We start from the raw sequence: 18,619 nt of genomic DNA on the forward strand, positions 1-18,619 counted from the left end.
AGAGATTATTACTGATGTTTACAAGCAGGCAGTGTGGCATGGGGCTCAGCCATGAATAATGAATGTAGTCCTTGTTAAAGAGCAGAGAGTAACAACTGTAGCACTATCTGCAGCACTTTACTTCCAAGTATAAGGTAAAATTGAATTTAATCTCTGAGGAAGTATGTTCATTACATTTCTAACTGGTTTTTGTTGTGTTTTTTCCCCCATAGCTCGCACCTTCCCTTCCATTACAAGAAGATTTTGTTTATCACTGGAAAGCAATCACCCATTACTACATAGAGACCTCAGGTAAAAGAAAAAAGCACTCTGGGTTTGTCTTTTTATTGTGGAAACTAGAATTCACAATTTCAGTGTTTTTAAAAAGTAAAGATCAAGAAATACTAATATGAATCAAGTCTTTAATCCAAATGCCAATAATAACCAGTAATTAAAAATATCATGTTCTTCCATCCATAAAAGTAGGCATGAAAAATGGTTGAAGTCTTGTTTCCTGAGTACCATGTAGAGAACTGCACCTTTTTACGTCTGACCCAGTTTCTGCCTTCACATACTCTGTTTAATCTAAACAGACAGCTGCAGAAATGCAGTCCCTGCTGTTAACATTTTTATTGCTTTGCATCAGGGATTTTCTTTTTCTTTATAAGATTTTAACAAAAGTAATTTTGTGGTCATAGATTTTACCAGACACAGATGGATTCCGTGTGCTCAGTATTAGTTATATTTGCTATAGTGTCTTGTCTCAGTGTTAAGTATTTTGATAGCACAGACAACAAGTTTGATTAAATCTTACTCACATGTTACACTGCTCTTCTTAAAAATAGATATTATGATGAAATATTGCTGTAGTTGCCTTTTTAAAAACTCTTCCCTGGTTTGTTTTTTTTTTCAACAATTTTGCAGAATGTAAATTTTTAATTTTGGACCTAGTTATGAAACAGTTATGTTTTAAAAATGAATGTTGCCGTGCTTTCCTCAAGCCTATTAGTTCTGACCTTCTGCTGGAAGAGCTGTTGAGTCTGTGTTTGTGTCTGATGATCTTGTTTATATCAATATTTACTCGTAAAACTGCAACGTGACCCTTGGTTCCAAATACCCATCTTTTGGAACACTATGTGATGTTTCCAAAGGTGGAAATGACAGGGTGGCAGGGAAAACTGACACCTGCAGTGACGTGGTGCAGAATAAAAGCTGACCTCTCTCCCAGAGTTTCAGAAGTGTTTTGAAAATGAAGTTTCCACTCGGTGGATATATTTCTGTCCTCTGCAGTAGGAGCAGAATTATGTGTAGGAAATTCAAGCAAAACACTCCGGGCTAACTGGAGCTTGTGGCAGAGACCAAAATCACTCTGACATGGCAGTTTCCCTGTGTGATCTTGTTGCCAGTTGCATGCAAGTGACAAGTTATTTTTAGACTATTGCGTAAACAGTAGTAACCATTTCCCTAGGATAGTTGCTCATGTAGAATTCAACTGAAAAACATAAAAGATGAAAATCTTCATGTGTGGATATGTTCTACAATATGTGAATGCCAGCTCCTACTTCCAGTGGCATAAATCCACTGCAGTTTAATGACTTCAATATAATAAAATCAACATCTTACCCTTTCCTTCATAAAGTTTGACTGAATTCTATTTTAATGCAGAAAATACAAAAGAGAAATTTAAAAGCTTTTGGTGAATAAACAGCATAGAGTTTGAATTTTCTTTGTTGTTATCAGCAGAAAAGCCATTTATTTAGTTATCTAGTTTATAAAGGAACTGGTCAGCTGCAAATTAAGCTGATGTTGGAGGCCATTCACAGATTTGAGAATACTGTATGAGAATAATGTATGAAGGGTCAAAGAGGAAGTTATCAAGACCTAGTGCATACTAAACAGAAGATTGAGAGTTGTACCTTTCTCTCCCTTGGCTTGCTTTCTGGCAGTAGAAATTCTCCTTTTTTGACTATGTAATTCCTGCATGTTTTGAATTTTGGCACTTCACCTTTTCCCTACTGCAAGGTCAGATATTTGCCCAATGCATATTCCAGTGTACATGTTCAGGTACAGTTCTGAAAGTTTTCTTTAAGACATGCTGAAAACTTGCACTGTATATCAAGTTCTTTAAGTGGATGTCATGTTTATAAGTCTTAAATTTGGAACTGAACATAAGTATGAGGGCAATTTTTAAATCATTCTTAATTGCCTGTTTCTTTTATTTAGATGACAAAGCTCCTGTGACTGATACGAACATTCCCTCTCACCTGGAACAGATGTTGGATATTCTAGTTCAAGAAGAAAATGAGAGGGAATCGGGTGAAACAGGACCATGTATGGAATATTTGCTACATCACAAGATTTTGGAGACACTCTACACACTAGGAAAAGCTGATGTATGTATCTCTCAGCAGAACAGATTCTCTCTTGTGTGAGCTCCTAGTTGTGACAGAGACTGAAGTTCTACAGTAGGTGGTAGTGTGGGACACTGAGCCCTAGCAAAGAGCTGCTTGCTTATATTACAAATATACCAACATATATTACCATATTGCCAGCATATTACAAGTAACAGCCTTTGCAGGTGTGATCAGGGTGAGACAGCCCCTGAGGTGCTGGCAGTGGTGAGACTCACCACTCTAATAATGCTGGTGGTGAAAGTAGAAGCAGGAGAAATATTTTTGCTCAGTCCAGAGTTTTTCTGGCTACTGCAAGACAGTATTATTCCTCTCTGTCCTTTGTTAAATGTTGGGAGATTCTTGGGTGAAAAGTGCTATGTAAAATACAAATTTTTGATTAAGTTTTCTGAGTGTGTTGAGCTGTTGCTCAGAAAGACTTTGGTATCAGAAAGCATTAATTTGAGTTGATCCCCAGACAGCTTTCACACCTTGGCAGTATTGTCTGGTGCTTCATGTCTGTTTTGTGGCACGCATGAAGTTACCTTCATGGTCTTGGTCCATCCTTGTTGCTGTCTGTCTTGGCAGACTTCTGAGGTGGGGTTGAGTGGATCATGGGGTGAATTAGCTTGGCAGCCCTGGGGTAGAATGTTTTGTATCACAGTGCATACTCAGTTAGGGAGGCATGGTTTATCATGTTCCAAGGATAAATGGAGCTCTCCAGGGTTTCCTTCTCAGTCAATCTTCTACACATTGTCATGAGTTTTTAATCGATTTTACATAAACAGGCAACACAGGCCAGTGGCTGTCTGAGCCCAAGATGTTCCTTGCTCTGGAAGGGCCAGAGATCTGCAGTACCTGTTACTGTACCAGCTGTCCTGCAGTCAGGCTAAAATACCTGCTCCAGCTGGGCTTAAAACCACAGCACTGCTCTATTAAAGATACTTGCTCAGAAACACAGCTTGTTCAGTAATCTCTAAATGTTGTCAAGAAACCAAGATGAAATGGTGACATATGTGAAGTGGGTAATTAGTAGTAGTGTTTCTAAGAGTTGAGAGAAGTCATTCTGTACTCATACAAATATGTCTGCACAGGCAATTCTTGTACAGGCTGTCTTTACACTTTGCCACTTGTGAGTTGATACATCTGAAGTAAACACACAGTTCAGTGCTTGCAAGATGTTGCAAAGATCTGGTGCAAAATGAATAGTTTCCTTCCACAGCAGCCAGAGTTACTGCATTACTGTGGATGTGCCCTGATGGTATGTATTTTGCCATTCTGTTCAAAGAATAGCTGGACAACTCAGCAATGATTAGGGATTAAAAATCTAGAGATAATTATTTAGAAAGGAGAGCCATGTTGCATGTGGGCATGCAAATGAGGGAAATTATGTGGATTAAAATTAACAGCATTTATTAACATGGTTAATAAATTAGTTATTAACTAATTCGTTTGGAGGAATTTAGCTAGGAACAAAGGTACGTAAAGGCCCACAAGCCATCAGATTTCCTGGAGATAGGAAGGTGCTTTCATGTGATGTGGTGCATTAGGGACGCTAGAACAAGGGTCTACATATTCTACAGTTATTTGTGCTTTATATTCTGCTCAGGGAAAGCAGCAGCTTTCTCTTGTCCTGGACCATCTGTGCATTTATAAACACTTTAGCTGGCTAAGGTTAATTGCTCATGACTTTAAGAAACCTTCTGTAGGTATTAAGATTTTTATAGTTTATCATTCTGTATTTGAATGTAGTGACTCACTGAATTGCTGGATTTTGTGGCACAGTACCTTAAAAGACATCTGACCTGTAGCAAATTAATTCTGAGTTAATTTCCCCTTATCACTGTAATGATACGGAATATTTTCTGGAAAGATTAGTAGAAGTTTGCCCTAGAGCAATTAACTGAAAGTATGAATAATTTGAAAGAGAAAACAGTAATAAGATGCAACATTTTTTATTGATCTCTGTTAATATTGATAAAAGTAAAATGTAAGTAAAAGTAAAATTGATGACTGTAAAAATATTTTTGGTTAAATTATTGCTTTTTAATTAGCCATTCTGAGTGAAAAATTTACATCTGTCTTTTTCTCCATGTTTATTGTATTTTTGTTGTTGTTCATTTGTTTTTGTTTCAGTGTCCTCCAGGAATGAAACAGCAAGTTTTGGCTTTTTATACAAAACTTCTTGGAAGAATTCGGCAACCTCTTCTTCCCCACATAAACGTGCATAGGCCAGTGCAGGTACTGTTCAGATTTTAAGTAAACTATATTTTTGCATGACAAGTTTCTTTTATTCTGCTGTAGCTAATGCTATTTTTAATTCTTCCAATGTCAAGTGAATTAAGGAAATTGCTTGGGTGCCAGATCAGGTAGTTTTTTATAATGTGCTGTTGATTAGAGTCTTTGACTGCCACTGCAATGCAACAATGCAAGTCATAAATAATAAAGAAAACTTGTTCTCAGCAGTCTAAATCCAGAGCAAATGTTCCAGTCAATACTCATACATAATTGTAGTGTGTATATAGAAAAAGAATTCAGTCTGTTATTCCTAGAAAAAGCAATAACTTTCTGTCTTAATTGTTCGCTTTATGTGACAGAAATTAATCAGGCTGTGTGGTGAGGTTCTGGCAACACCAACAGAAAATGAAGAAATTCAGTTTCTCTGTATAGTATGTGCAAAGCTGAAACAGGATCCATACCTGGTCAACTTCTTCCTTGAGGTGAGTAAATAAATTCAAAATTTGACAGGTGTATTTACTGTGTCATACACAAAATCTAGTGGAGAACTGGTGGTGTCACACTGTGATGTTATTTTTTATCCTGTGGTATTAGAGGTCTTGTTGTTCGGAATTTTTTTTTTTCTCCCAGAGACTTTATACATCTGATTTTCACAAGAATTTAATTCAGGTCTCACAAATACACCTGCCCAAGGTCCTTTTTCCTTTGGAATGAAAGTGCCTTTAGAGTAGGGATATGAATTGCAGTGTAAAACACTGTGTGAGGGAGACGTGGGCCTTCTTGTGTTGTTTCTGTCATCCTAATGAAGACCAAGGGACAGATTGCAGGGGGCACTGAAACCTTGCAAGTTGCTGAGTGTTCTGCAGGATTGGGCCCTTACTTGGTAGTGGCACGTGTTGGAGCTGCAGTGCCAGCTCACAATCTTCTATCTGTAAGACAGCCTGTGTCTTTACTGCCTTCTTTAACATGTGGCATTATGAAATCAGAGTGGGAGGATAAACAATTTCTAGACTGACTTTCAGTTCCTATTTAGAAGAAGCATAAAAAAATTTGGTTTATAAAAGTCCATTTAGAAATGCCTTTTGCTCCCATTTTGCTGTTTCCTGTGGTGACACACATAGTTACATGGTATTTAGCTGAAAAATATTCCTTTAGGACTATTTTACAAGCTTTCCACAAACAAGATCTGTGACAGCAGAGACTGCTAAACTGCAAAAAGATGTTATTTTCCATTAAGTATGTGATTATCACTTGCATGTCAGTAGTAAAGTATCCATCTTGAGTTTATTTTTACCTCAGTTAAGTATTATCCTGATTGCCATTGTATCCACTGTAGTTGTACAAGCAGCAGAAATGGTATGAGGATTGAAAAGTTAATGTTTAAACATTAGAAGCACTCAGAAGCAAACAACTGCATATATTACATGCAAAATACGGTAGAATTCTAAACCAGGATTACTTTTAGTGTTATTTTTATAAGTTGTATGGTTTAAGCCTCTTAAATAGTGGCCTTGCAATCAAACCTGAGAACCCCAGCCATAAGAACCACAAGTGTTTTGTCCCACTTTATTAGTGTTCTTCTCCAAAATAGCAAGATTCCAATGTTAAAAAACATTGAGAAACAGATGATTCCAAGTTTCAAGAGGATCTCTAGTTTCAGAAAATGCTAGCTGTGGAGTTCAGGCAAGCTGGCAAACATTTCTTGTCGCTCCTGTTACTTCGCAGTGTTATTCTAGGTGTTGTAGCCTAAAGCATTTGTCTTCACAACTTGTGATGGTTGTTTCCAGATCAGTAATGTGGGGTGCAGAATTGTGCTTCATTAGAATAGAATATTCTGGTTGTTCACGTTTGGCCTCTTAGAGGTGCTGTTGTGACTTCTCACTTTCAAATGCATGAACGGGTACATTTACAGAATTCTGTGTGGCATTTCTGCCTCTAGTCTCCAACACTTATAAGATGAAATGTAGATGGATCTCTCCAGAGAGTGTTTGTATCTGTTAGTTTTGCTTCCTTCTTTGACTGTTTCCAATCACTTTATACAGGATTTTATGAACATGAAAAACTGAGTGTGTACAAACTCACTTCCTTTGTATGATTCCATGCCAAATAGTTTGTTGATAGAATGCTGGTTTATATTTTGAATTTATATAAATATATATATATTATTGGTTAATTAATATAGGTGAAATCTTTCACCTATATTGCTTAACCAATAAGCCTACATGGCATAACTGTATCACTTGGGCAAGTTATGTCTGTTGTGGAAATAAGAATTTGAAGAACTTAATCTACTTTTTTAAAACTTTAGGATCCCTATACTAATTTTATTTTGGTATTAATATGTTCCTTTTTTTAAAACGAAGTTTTTCTAGTTCTTGTGCAAAGAGAAAGAATATACATTGTAATGTTTATTTATCACCTCTACCTCAGTTATATTTTAGGGTAAACTTGCCTCATCCCATCTTAGGTGAGCTACTCCTTGCAACTGATTGTTTCTAGCAAACAGACACTTAACTCTCTGTGCTTCAATTTCTGTTCTTGAGACCATGAAAAAGTTCTAATATAGTAGCTAAATAGTTATATCTTCATTTTATAAAATGAGCAATAGTTTTACTGTTCACTTCTATTTTCAGTACTATGAATTATCACCTCTATATTTCTCACCACAAATTATGTAGAGATTCTCATCAGCTGTGATATCACTTGATGTTTTCATAGAACTCTTTTTAACTCTATCAGAATTTAGACATGGCATCATCCACGACAGATTTTAAAACTGATGTTTACAGATCACAAAAATACAAAAATGTGGTTTTCTATTATTTGCTCTTTGTTAATGCTGAGTACTTTGTTTAGAAAGCATTGAATATGTGTTTTATGTAACCTCTTTATTAGGTCATTCAGGATCCTGTTTTGCACCTTTGCAGGAGGCAGGTGAGCAGCTGAGCTGCAGAATTGCATGATTAAACAATAGGAAGCTTAAATACACACAAAGATTCTGCCTGTGTGTTATTCAATGTACAGACTGCTTTGTGTCACCTGCCAACGAAAGAGTAATGAGCTATGGACACATTTCTAGGGGCATTCATACATTTATATATGTTAGTTCTCTCATCACTGCTCTAGCTAAATAAACAATGGCCTTTCATATGGCAGAAGAATCCAGACATGAAGTAATAAGCCACTGTAAGATGAAATAAGTATTTACAGACTATTGTTCAGTTTTTAAAACAAAAAGCTTTTCCCTTTAACAAGCGTGCCTGCAGCTTGAGCGGTGCCAGCAGCAGTGTTAAGTCCAGGATTGAAGTGCTGTTCCAACCTTTATGTGCAAGGGTCACTGTTGTGATTCAGCTGTTTCTCTGTATTGATGAGGATATTGATACTGGAGAACTGCAGAAGCTCTGGGGATAGGCAGACTTGGTTCAGGCAGACACCTTTTTGTTGCTTTGCCAGCCTTGCAGTTTTCACACTGTCAAACAAAAACAAAGCATGTTGAAGCAGTAATTTTTCTACTGCATTCAAAGAGCCTCCTTATTTTATAGCATGCAGGCTGCTGCTTTTACCACTGGTTTGCTTCTCCAGGGAATCAGTTCTGTGAGTGCATCGCAATACCCAGTGCAAATTCCCCACAATGAATGCACGGCACTCAAGCAAGTGTTCACAGCAGCTCTCCAGTTTGCTGCCTCACTGTCATGTACTCAGTCCCTGCTGGTTTGTCTGCACTAAAATCCATTAACCCCAAATGGTTAGTCTTTTAAATTATTAATGCTTGAGATATATTTGTAATAATTTTGGTGTTATCATAGAGAAGGGAACTGTTTGGATTTATAATCTCACTACAGTTCTCATTTGAAAGAAATATCTTGTGCTGCATTCTAATTTATGATTCCAATAAAGTATTCCTCACCTGTGCTTATGCCAGAAGAACACTGAATTCTTGCCTTTCTGTGAGTTTCTTCATGGTATTACAGAGCACAAATTTAAATGTCTTTTTATGTGTGGGAGACAGATGGGTTGCTTTTTTCCAGGCAAATCAGAGATGGTTTGGAGCTTCCAAGAAGGCTCTCTGTGACCTTTTAGAGTATCCAGTGCCCAATGCTTACTTCTAATACCTTTGTCCATTCAATCTACTCAATTTTTTTTTCTTGAGAAACACAATTTGAGAGTACTCTGCTGTCAGAAAAGGTGTTTCTCTCCCTTTCCTTTTGAAGGTAAAATCTCAAGAAATTTAGAATTATTTTACTTGGGTGATTCCAACTGGAAATAGGGTTTCAGACATTAGATGAATGTGAGGCCTTGACACAGAAGGGAATGTTTTATAAAAAGTGCTATCTTCTAAAGTTGTCACCCATAAGATAAATTAAAAACCTCTATCAAATTGTGGGCAAATCAAGTCAGTATGTGACTTCAGTAGTGAAAGAAAAAGCTGCCTTCCTTTTGTAAATGGCATATTCAGCCTTGAAGCAAAATGTATAGGGCTTAAGAGAAATTTAAGCAGATTTAAAAGTGTCCTAGGTTTATAAAACACCCACGCTCCCACAGCCCTTTACGTTTTAAATGGTTACTGTATCCAGCCTTGACTACTTCAAATGTTGATGTTAAAAAAATTGCTTTTAGTAAACTCCTGCTTCAGGATGAACAGTAATTTCAGCTGTGTAATTCCAAAAAATGCTTTGCAGAGTAAGTTAAAAGCAATGGCTCTCCAAGGATCAGCAAGTGTAATCACAGAAGACATGATAAAAGACCAAGAGTCCGTGCCAACAGACACGGGGCAGCCTGGCCAGCCTGAGGAGACGCCCGGTGCTGCCGGAGCCGAGCACATGGAGAGGGAAGATGAGCTCCCACAACAGGCAGAGGAGCTCTCTTTCAGTCTGGATGAGCTCAATGTCACATCATCACCTGAGTCCTCCACTGCTTGTCCAAATCAAGACTATAATTTAGTGAATTCTCTACTAAACCTCACTAAAAGTCCTGTGAGTTGTTTTTTTTTATTTGGTTTTTGGGGGTTTTTCCACTCTGTATGATAAAATGAAATTGCTGGATGCTGTGTGAAGTGGGCAGAGGTGAATAAACACACTGTATTTTAGCTATAGAAAGTGAAATGAGGGGGTCTTGCAGGGACTTTTTTGTAAATTGGCAGGTTTTTTTGCAAATTCAGATTCAAGTAAAAATACTATTATAGAAAATTAATACTAAGCTTGTTGATGGTAATATAAGTGGGTCTTTTAAGAAACTTGCATAGGGTGCTGTATGTTTCACAGAAAAAACTACACAGGATAATCAGAAGGCTAAATATATCACAAGAAAATGTTTTTTAAACTACAGTCAGTTGTTCTGACTTTATCAAACCCACTCTCTTTGTAATGGTACTGAGCTATCTCTAGGAGTGGGTTTTCTTTTAAAAAAGCCTGCTGTTTGTCTTACCCAACTCAGTCTTCAAATTCAGACTTAGATTCTCTGAGAAAATTTAGGAGAGGTTTGGGTAAGCCTGTAATTGCTGCTGCAGTGCTGAGAGCAGAAAACCAAGTCTACCACTGTACCTCATTATTACATGAGTTTACAGGATTTAGTATCTTGGTCTCAAGCTGACCTACAGCTCTAGTTCTGTCAGCTGGAAGGTTGCAGCTGCCGTTCTTGTATTTCACACAAAATCAAGTGAGAATCTCTATTTTGTAGCATCCAAATTCACTAGACTTAATGGGTGAGAAGGCAACAAAAATAAATGCATTCAGTCACTGTGGGGGAATGGAGAGGTTTCATTTGGAAGGTGTTTGCTTCTTGATTTCCTATGGCCTTCATTCACCCTCTGATTAATTCTTCCATGCCCTTCTGCCAGGACGGCCGGATAGCAGTGAAGGCCTGTGAAGGTCTCATGCTTTTGGTGAGTTTGCCAGAACCAGCAGCTGCCAAGTGCCTGACTCAAAGCACTTGTTTATGTGAATTGTTGACAGACAGGCTGGCCACCCTCTACAAAGCCTTGCCTCAGTCACTGGATCCCTTAGACATTGAAACAGTGGAGGCAATTAACTGGGGGTAAGAATTTTATTTTTGTATTTAATACTCAAAGTGACTTTACACCCTTCCCTGAAACTAATTTGATAGGTAGATAATGTGTATAAAATACTGCCCCCCACACACAGGCTAAAGCCTCAAGGGCAGAGCTGAGATAGAGTTGTAGCACAGTGGTGCACTTTGGGTGTCCAGTGTACCTGTGATTTCTGACATGGGGCCAGGTCTGCCTGCCAGTCCCTGGCAGAGATTCCTCAGGGGGCAAGTTTTTCCAGTGGGTTACATCAGCAGTTTCTAGTGGTGTCACTGTAGCATCAGGTGTGGGTTAATATTCTCATGCAGATATCAAGGATTTAGGAAGCATAAACTTCTCACTGTACACAGTGGGCATTGTAAGCTGCTGTGAGGGGCAGGAAGGGTCTATTTGTTAACAGGCTGTTGTTGCAAAATCTTTGCAGCAAAAAAGAAGAAGGAAAGAGTTGCTCCATAAGTCATCAGCATGAAGCAAAAGATACATGCCTGTTATCTTAACTGCTTGTAATTTAGATTGTTAAAACATTTCTCTTCCCACTCTGCCTTCATTATTATGAATTGCTCCTGATCTGTTAGTACTGAAACAAAAGCAGGTATTTGCAAAATGCCTAGCAAAATTTCTGCTGATTGGAGTTTGAAATTAGAAGGAGAAACCCCACAACTTTAAATTGTGGGATAAATAAACAGTGGAGTTCTTTACCAAAGAAAGTGGTGTATTTGTTATTCCTTACAGCCCTTAAATTGAGATAGATGTTTCTTTCTGAAAGATATAGTCTTGTTCAGGTATACACTGTTTGGTTTTGGTTGACTTGCCTGAGGTCACTTACAGAGTGGAGAAGAATAATTGCCTTCATTTTATGGTTCTGTGACTACAGGAGTTACTGATTCATTTTCAGTAGTCTGTGTATTCTGGGAGAACAGACTTGGTGATCAGTTTTCCCTTCTGACTCCAGAAACACTTAACCAGAGTTGCTGTGCTGTACATTCTGTGTTTCCTTTAGCATGCACTGAATTACCTGTGTTGTGATGGCGCTGCCAGATCCATAGAGATCAGCAGAAAAGTTTTTTTAATGTTCCCTTCATTACAAGTAGGTAATTAATTAATCTGTTAGGTTCAATAAGAATAGAGTCTAAGATTCTTCAACTACTTGTAGACTAAATAAATATTTTTTCTCTGTGTGCTCTAGTTTGGATTCCTACAGCCACAAAGAAGATGCATCTGCTTTTCCAGGGAAAAGAGCATTGATTTCATTTCTTTCTTGGTTTGACTACTGTGATCAGCTCATCAAAGAAGCACAAAAGGTTTGACATGTGTCCAGATAATACAAATATATTCAGAAAACAAGTAGTTCCAGTTGTTTCCCAGCTTCTGAGTTTGAGACACACCATGTTGTACTTTTGTTTCAGATGACTGCTGTTGCTATGGCAAAAGCTGTGCGGGAACGATTCTTCATTGATGTTATGGAACCTCAGCTGATGCAAACGTGAGTAGCATCCTACAGGACACAGCAGAGCAGAATCTGAATCAAGCTGATCTTTGGGGAGCGGAAATCCACTCCACATCTGATATGAAAATGTTTCATTCAGTTCAGAGATTGGAATCCTCACGTCAACTGCCCTATTGCACCGCATTGTTCGTCAGGTGACTTCGGATGTGCTGCTGCAGGAGCTGGTGTATTTTATACTTGGAGAGCAGAGAGAGCCAGAGACGCTGACAGACATCAACAGGCATCCATTGCGGCACAGGCTGATCGAGCACTGTGATCACATTTCTGATGAGGTGAGGGCTGACCTGACACAGGAATGTCTGCTGGCCAGTTCTGGAGTGTGGAGAGTCTGTAAAGACACCGTTGTGAGGACTTCTCATTTTTGTGTTCAGTAACATTTTTTCCCTGAGAAAGAGAATTCTGGCTCCTGGCCCTACAAATTCCCTTTAGAAAATGAAGTCAAGCTGTTTTCTCCACCTAGCAATATTTCCTTTTTTTTTTTTGCTAAAGATTTTTTTGGTGAATTTGTGTGCCCACCATGCATATCCAGTTAGACTTGCTTGTCTGTAAGATAGAGTGAACTGAATTTTTGTAATTGCATTTTAATTTGTTGCTGTTATTTTCCATGTTGTGTCAATTTTGTCTTATTATCATATAAGATACAGATAAAAACTTGGAGTTTATTTGAACTAAGTGTGGTTGGAGGATATATGCAATGCCAATTAAAAGATGATGTGATAAATTTAAGCTCTTTACATACACTAAGCATCATTAAAACAATTTACTTCAGTAAAATTCCTCCTCAGAAGCTGCTTGTTTAATTTTTTCCATGAAACAACCTCAGCCCTCTATATTTCCAAATAAAAGCCAAGTTTGCCTGAAATACAAATCCGTGCTTTCTCCTATCCATTTTTTCAGTATGCCTACCTGCTCGCCCTGTCAGAATGAGTTATCTCTGTAAATCAGTTATCTTTGCAAAGCTAAGCACTCCCAAGCAGTCTTGAAAAATTGTATTTATATTGCTTAAAGTCAGTGTTTCTTTAAAAGCCTGCAAAACATCTCCATGTAAAAATCTTAGCCTATAGATCTAGTCACTATATCCCAGTATTACTTTCTTTTTTTTCTGGGTATTTATTACTAACTTTAAGTCCTGTTATGGGTCTCATTTGCACAATGATAACCATCTTCCAGCATGGATCTAACTGTAGAACAGAAAGCTAAATTCTGAGTTCTCTGTATGTTCTTTGTATTGTTACTTTGGCAGATTTCAGAACAGGTTTTTTTTACAGGAGAAAAAAAAAAGCATTCCCACATTGATTTTTCAAATGTATGTGAACTCTTCATCCATGTTTATACCACAGGTAGCACCATAATTTCCTATTTTTTCCTTATGATTTTTTTTCCTTCCATAATGTCAGGAAGTGATTGCAGTGTTCTTGGATGGACAAAGTAGATAAAAGGCAAAAAGCACAGGGCAGCAATGCATCAGCTTATCGAGTTTTTATTCTTTCTGTTGCAGATCAGCATAATGACTTTACGAATGTTTGAGCACCTTTTGCAAAAACCCAATGAGCACATTCTTTATAATTTGGTTCTGAGAAATTTGGAAGAAAGAAACTATATGGAATACAAGCCTCCCTGTCAAGAAGACAAAGATGTGGTAGAGAATGGACAGATTGCTGGAGCAGTGTAAGTTTCATTTTTTAGGATAACTTTTCACAACAAGTAACTTGGATCTTATTTTTAGAACAAAACAGGTTTTTTTCCAGTAATTGAAAGAAAAGTGAGCCTGGAGAGCACTTGAGTGCTCTGTGTATTAATCCATATCCGTAAAGTGATGCAGAAATTCCTACATCAGCAACTTATGGAAACTCTTAGAACAGGAACAGAAAATCTAAAATTACCACAAGCCTCTTTGCAAAACAATAGACACTCAGAGGTCTTTGTGTCTCAATTTATTTATGCATCTACCAAGCTTAAATCTGTGCACATTTTATTGCAATCAGTGAGAATATTCTTGCAATCAATAACTTCAGTGTTTTGCTTAGATTTATGTTCCTAGTCATTTTTGATGGAAGAACATTTCTGAGGCACTACATAAAATAAATAAATAAAATACTGAGGCACTACTTGAAGTGTATATGCTAGGTAACTCTTATAGCTCTATGTTTTAGTGAAGAAGAGGTAAGGACTGACCACACAAACCATTTTAGTCACCTAGAATAATTTAAATATGTCCTGGAGTAGAACTCTCTCATGTGAAAAATGTAGCTAAGAAGTTTTAAGTGACTTGATGCAGTAATTTTGTCCAAGTCAAAAATGTCTCATCTGTTCTTCACATTGTTGGGTATTTGCAAAGGTTGGTATTTCTGCATATTAATTATGTAATGCATTGTGGATATTGTTATGTTCTGGAAAACATCCTCATTGTTCAGAGGAAAAAAACAGCTTGCCTTGTGACCCAGAGATTTTCCTGCCTTCCATAACATTCTGTGGATGATTTATGTTTTTGTCTGATGTAATTTCACAGAGATCTGGAGGAAGATCCATTATTTACTGATCTGTCTCCAGATAACACATTGTCAGCTCAGGAGTGGCTCAGTGCTTCTCCACCTGTCAGTCCAGAACATCCAAAAAATGATGGGAAGACTGAAGTTCATAAAATTGTAAATAGGTGAGTTGAAACAAAGACTTGAGGAAATGTCTGAATGTGTGGGTGTCTGCACACACTGTGCAAATTAAATGTGTACTCTGTAATGGATGTTATTCTGTGCCAGCTGGGAAAATGACTCCACAGAAGGAAATTGTGGCATTTTATCAGAAAGCTACTTCTGAAAGATTAGAGCTTGCATTAATTCAACATAAATGAGAAAAATAGAAGATCTTTGCAGCTAATGGTTGAATACTCAGAATTCACAGTGAAAGCCTTGTTGATTATAAAAGTTGCTTTTTGTAGAAATATTTGCTGTACTTAAAATGCTGTTGCAGGACTTGACCTTCCTGGACAAGTCTGGGGAGTCTTGCCATAAACCTTACAGGGGGAAAAAAACCCTCAAACTTCCTTAGACCTTCAAAGTTCCTTAAACACATACATAAAAGGAAATAATTGCCATGCTAGAGATAACCTTCTGTTCCCTGAAAGTCAGGAGGCACCTGTGTCACCTGTGACATACCTCAGTGCCTGTCAGACTCACTGCAAATTGGATATCACAAAGAGGCCAAGCTCTGCTCTAAGCAACTTAGTGATGGTAATTCTCTTAGGAAGTAATACTAGGACGAGGGCTGTTTGCTCTGTCAATACTTGGTAGCAGAGCAGCACTGGTGTGTCAGTGCTGACCTGTCTGCCTGCCCAGAAATAATCAAAGGTGTTAGCCAAAGGAAGCAAACAGCCCAGGGACAGCCAGGACTCGGTGACACCATCCCTTCTTGCCCTCTTTCCCCCAGTGTCACTATTTATAGTTTATGGTGGGCATGGTTTGGAGCAAAGACACAAAGAACGCTCTCCTAAATTCACCTCGTGTAACTGCATCAGGGAATAGAAATGTTTCCTGATTTGCAGTGTCCTGCAAATTTGTATTTTTTGAGATAAACGCTACATGAAAAGTCAGCTACTACTATATTTCTGCATATAAATTCTACAGGAATGTCCAGCAGTTCTTCGGGTATAATGAAGGCTGAAATTTGGAATCAGAGCAAAGACTGGGTTTTATTTTGCTGTCCAGAAATTTCAATGGATTTAATTTATTTTTTTAAAGTTACTAATATTATTCAGAATTTCCTGATGTGTTTTACGTCAGATATTGGTGAAATAATAAGGACAGAGTATTTGACTACACACCTGGCAAAGGCAAATTTAGTTCTAACAGGGACATTGCTGTGCAAATACTCCTGGTGTGTCTTAGATGTTCATTTTTTTGCCACAACAAACTGGTAAATAAAACTGTCTATGAAGTAGTTTAAGAAGAATTTTAACTGTTATTCTTCTTTTCTTTTGGCTCATTTATTCCCAAGTATATTTTGTTTTAGCTCTAGTAAGATGGAGTCTGACCTTTAGCAAATACTTGACCTATGGATGAATATTCCCTTTAATCCCCATTCTGTCTGCTGATTCTCAGAAAATGCTTCCACTGACGACTTTACCTCTAGTGCCAGATACAAAAGTTCTCAAGTAAATACCTTGTTATTACAAATAGTAGTTGGAATAGGTAGGCTTAAATAGATTTTGTGTTCTCTGTTCTTCACATAAAGTTATGGTAGAGTCTGTGGATTAATTGGCCAGAGAGTTCAGCATTGTGTGTACACTGCTACAGATGATGAGAAAGTATTGATCTGGTGCTCTGTGGAATACAGTCATTAATGTACTTGTTTTCTCTTCAGTTTTCTCTGTCTTGTACCTGATGAAGCAAAGTCATCATACCATGTGGAGGGTACAGGTTATGATACTTACCTCAGAGATGCCCACAGACAAGTAAGTCAGTGAACTCTTCCTTAGTCCTTGAGAATTTGAAATGCTGGTGAGAATATACAAATGTTTCTGTAAATAGTCCTATTAAATGCATCTTTTGGTAATGGAAGATGGGAAAATTCAATTTTCATTTTTAATGAAAACTTACCTTTGGAGATCTTTTGATGATGAATTCACCTTGTATTGCACTAGTGGGAATAATGGATGACATTAAATGCATTAATATTCATATAACAGTTACAGGGAGAGAAAAACTGAACTGCAGATAGATTCTTAATTTGCTTCTGCATTTATCTGCATTCTCTTGGAGAATTGCCTGCCAAGCTGTTTGAAAGAACTAAAGAGAAATTAAAATGCTGCATAGGAGTTATGCAATCTGGGACTTTGCAAATAAAGGCTCATCACAGGGAACGCACAGCCTAAGGCATTCAGGTTTGAAGTTGGGAGGTGGGGTAGGCAGGGAAAGCTTTATGATTTACTGTTTAGAAATAAATGCAAGTTTTGCTTTTACAAACATAGTTTCCTTGGTCAGAGGACATTCACCATTTGTTTGCAGCTTTCTTAATGAAACCCTGTGAATCTTCTAGAATAGAAAAATTTATGCAAAAGAACAGAGGAACTGAGAGCTATATTTAGTAGGTAATTCAAATATTTCATAACCTTGGAATTATGTTATCAGCTGCTAAAGATGGGACATTTGGATTTCTGTATTTATATTACTTCATCTCTAGTCTCTCCTGAAAAGAAAGGGAATAGAAAATAGAGAATAAGGAAACAAAGGTTGATGTAAAATTCCCCTATGTTGTATTCTTGGATGCCAGAAACCACTTATCATCTTCGTCTTTCATTCATGTCTTGGGAAAAAGAGTGTACTGGGAGTTATTAGGGAGCAGAATTGGTTTCTGTCACTTCCTGACGATGATATGGCTACTGTTAAAATATTTCCCCCCTAAGAGTAGCCCTGCCTGTTGCTGTTATTACATCCAAATAGCTGTTCTGCTTCCTTATTGCTATTCCTGGAAGCACAGGTAGGTAAGCTACAATCAATGCAGAATTTTTGAGTCTGTTTTCTGACTCTTTTGCTTCAGTTTCTTCTTGTGTTCTTTATTTTCTCTGCTTCAACTTGTGCTCCTTTCAACGTGTAATTCCTTGCAAGTGAGGCATCAGGCAGCACAAAGTAAATACGGGGCAAGGTAGAGAAAGACTGCCAGGGGTATTAAGAAACAAAGAGAGGGAAGAGGAAGCCCTGAAATTCTTTTAGTTTATGTGTTCTGCACGTACACGTGCCTTTCTTGTCCTGGGAATTGGAGAGCAGAATGGTTTGGATAGCAAGATCAGCTACACATGACGCAGCAGAATTGTGGAAATCTACTCTCAAGAAGATGGTTAAAGAATGCAATTCCACCCTCAAAAGAACCCTGATGAGGTTGTGTATTGCTGGTGTTGCTTTGTGCTTTGGCCCCAGCTGCTTTTTGGGAGCTCTGTTCTCCACTCACTGCTTCTCAAACTACCCTAGTAGCGGAATAACCCCAGGAAAATGAGGTGCCTGCTGATAGTGGTTTTACTGATAGTGTTTACTTCAGAATGACTGATCTTTCTGAGCTTAGATTTATCATTTAGCTACAGATTATGGTTTTAAGGTGCATGGACTATCAAAAGAAATGAAATGGTTTCCATGGAGATTAAAGTCTGTGTTCCTCACTACTGTTTTGTAGTTCCGGGATTATTGTGTCATTTGCTTACGGTGGGAGTGGCCTGGATCTCCCAGATCTTTGGAAAAGTGCAATTTAGAAGCGTCGTTTTTTGAAGGACACTTCTTGAAAGTTCTGTTTGAAAGAATGGGCAGGATTCTTGATCAGGTAAGAAAAAACAAGAATTCCATTTCTGATACTTTCATCACTTTTAAAGAGCTGATGCACCATCAGGTCCTGTGAATTCCCATCATTCTCTATTATAGTGTCATATTATTGTGTAATGTGCCATTTCCTGGTCATAAGCCTGACAAGAGCCATTTGCAC

General features: G+C 37.8%; 1 protein-coding gene across 5 annotated transcripts in view; it reads left to right on the plus strand.

The window, feature by feature from the left end:
- FHIP2A (FHF complex subunit HOOK interacting protein 2A) overlaps nucleotides 1–18,619 on the plus strand; it is a 30,212-nt gene that overhangs the window by 7,698 nt on the left and 3,895 nt on the right. For 3 of the 5 annotated variants that reach the window (XM_068198131.1, XM_068198129.1, XM_068198133.1), the window contains exons 2-15: nucleotides 213–291; nucleotides 2,203–2,372; nucleotides 4,506–4,610; nucleotides 4,967–5,089; nucleotides 7,503–7,541; nucleotides 9,287–9,580; nucleotides 10,444–10,640; nucleotides 11,837–11,951; nucleotides 12,057–12,133; nucleotides 12,237–12,429; nucleotides 13,656–13,825; nucleotides 14,667–14,810; nucleotides 16,514–16,604; nucleotides 18,317–18,460. In XM_068198131.1, the coding sequence (XP_068054232.1) occupies nucleotides 213–291; nucleotides 2,203–2,372; nucleotides 4,506–4,610; nucleotides 4,967–5,089; nucleotides 7,503–7,541; nucleotides 9,287–9,580; nucleotides 10,444–10,640; nucleotides 11,837–11,951; nucleotides 12,057–12,133; nucleotides 12,237–12,429; nucleotides 13,656–13,825; nucleotides 14,667–14,810; nucleotides 16,514–16,604; nucleotides 18,317–18,460 (1,941 nt within the window). The remainder of the gene's footprint in view (nucleotides 1–212; nucleotides 292–2,202; nucleotides 2,373–4,505; nucleotides 4,611–4,966; nucleotides 5,090–7,502; nucleotides 7,542–9,286; nucleotides 9,581–10,443; nucleotides 10,641–11,836; nucleotides 11,952–12,056; nucleotides 12,134–12,236; nucleotides 12,430–13,655; nucleotides 13,826–14,666; nucleotides 14,811–16,513; nucleotides 16,605–18,316; nucleotides 18,461–18,619) is intronic. The other 2 variants (XM_068198132.1, XM_068198130.1) reach the window with 1 other exon arrangement.

This window comes from Anomalospiza imberbis, chromosome 8 (genome assembly GCF_031753505.1).
Source record: "Anomalospiza imberbis isolate Cuckoo-Finch-1a 21T00152 chromosome 8, ASM3175350v1, whole genome shotgun sequence".
Classification (NCBI taxonomy): Eukaryota; Metazoa; Chordata; class Aves; order Passeriformes; family Viduidae; genus Anomalospiza; species Anomalospiza imberbis.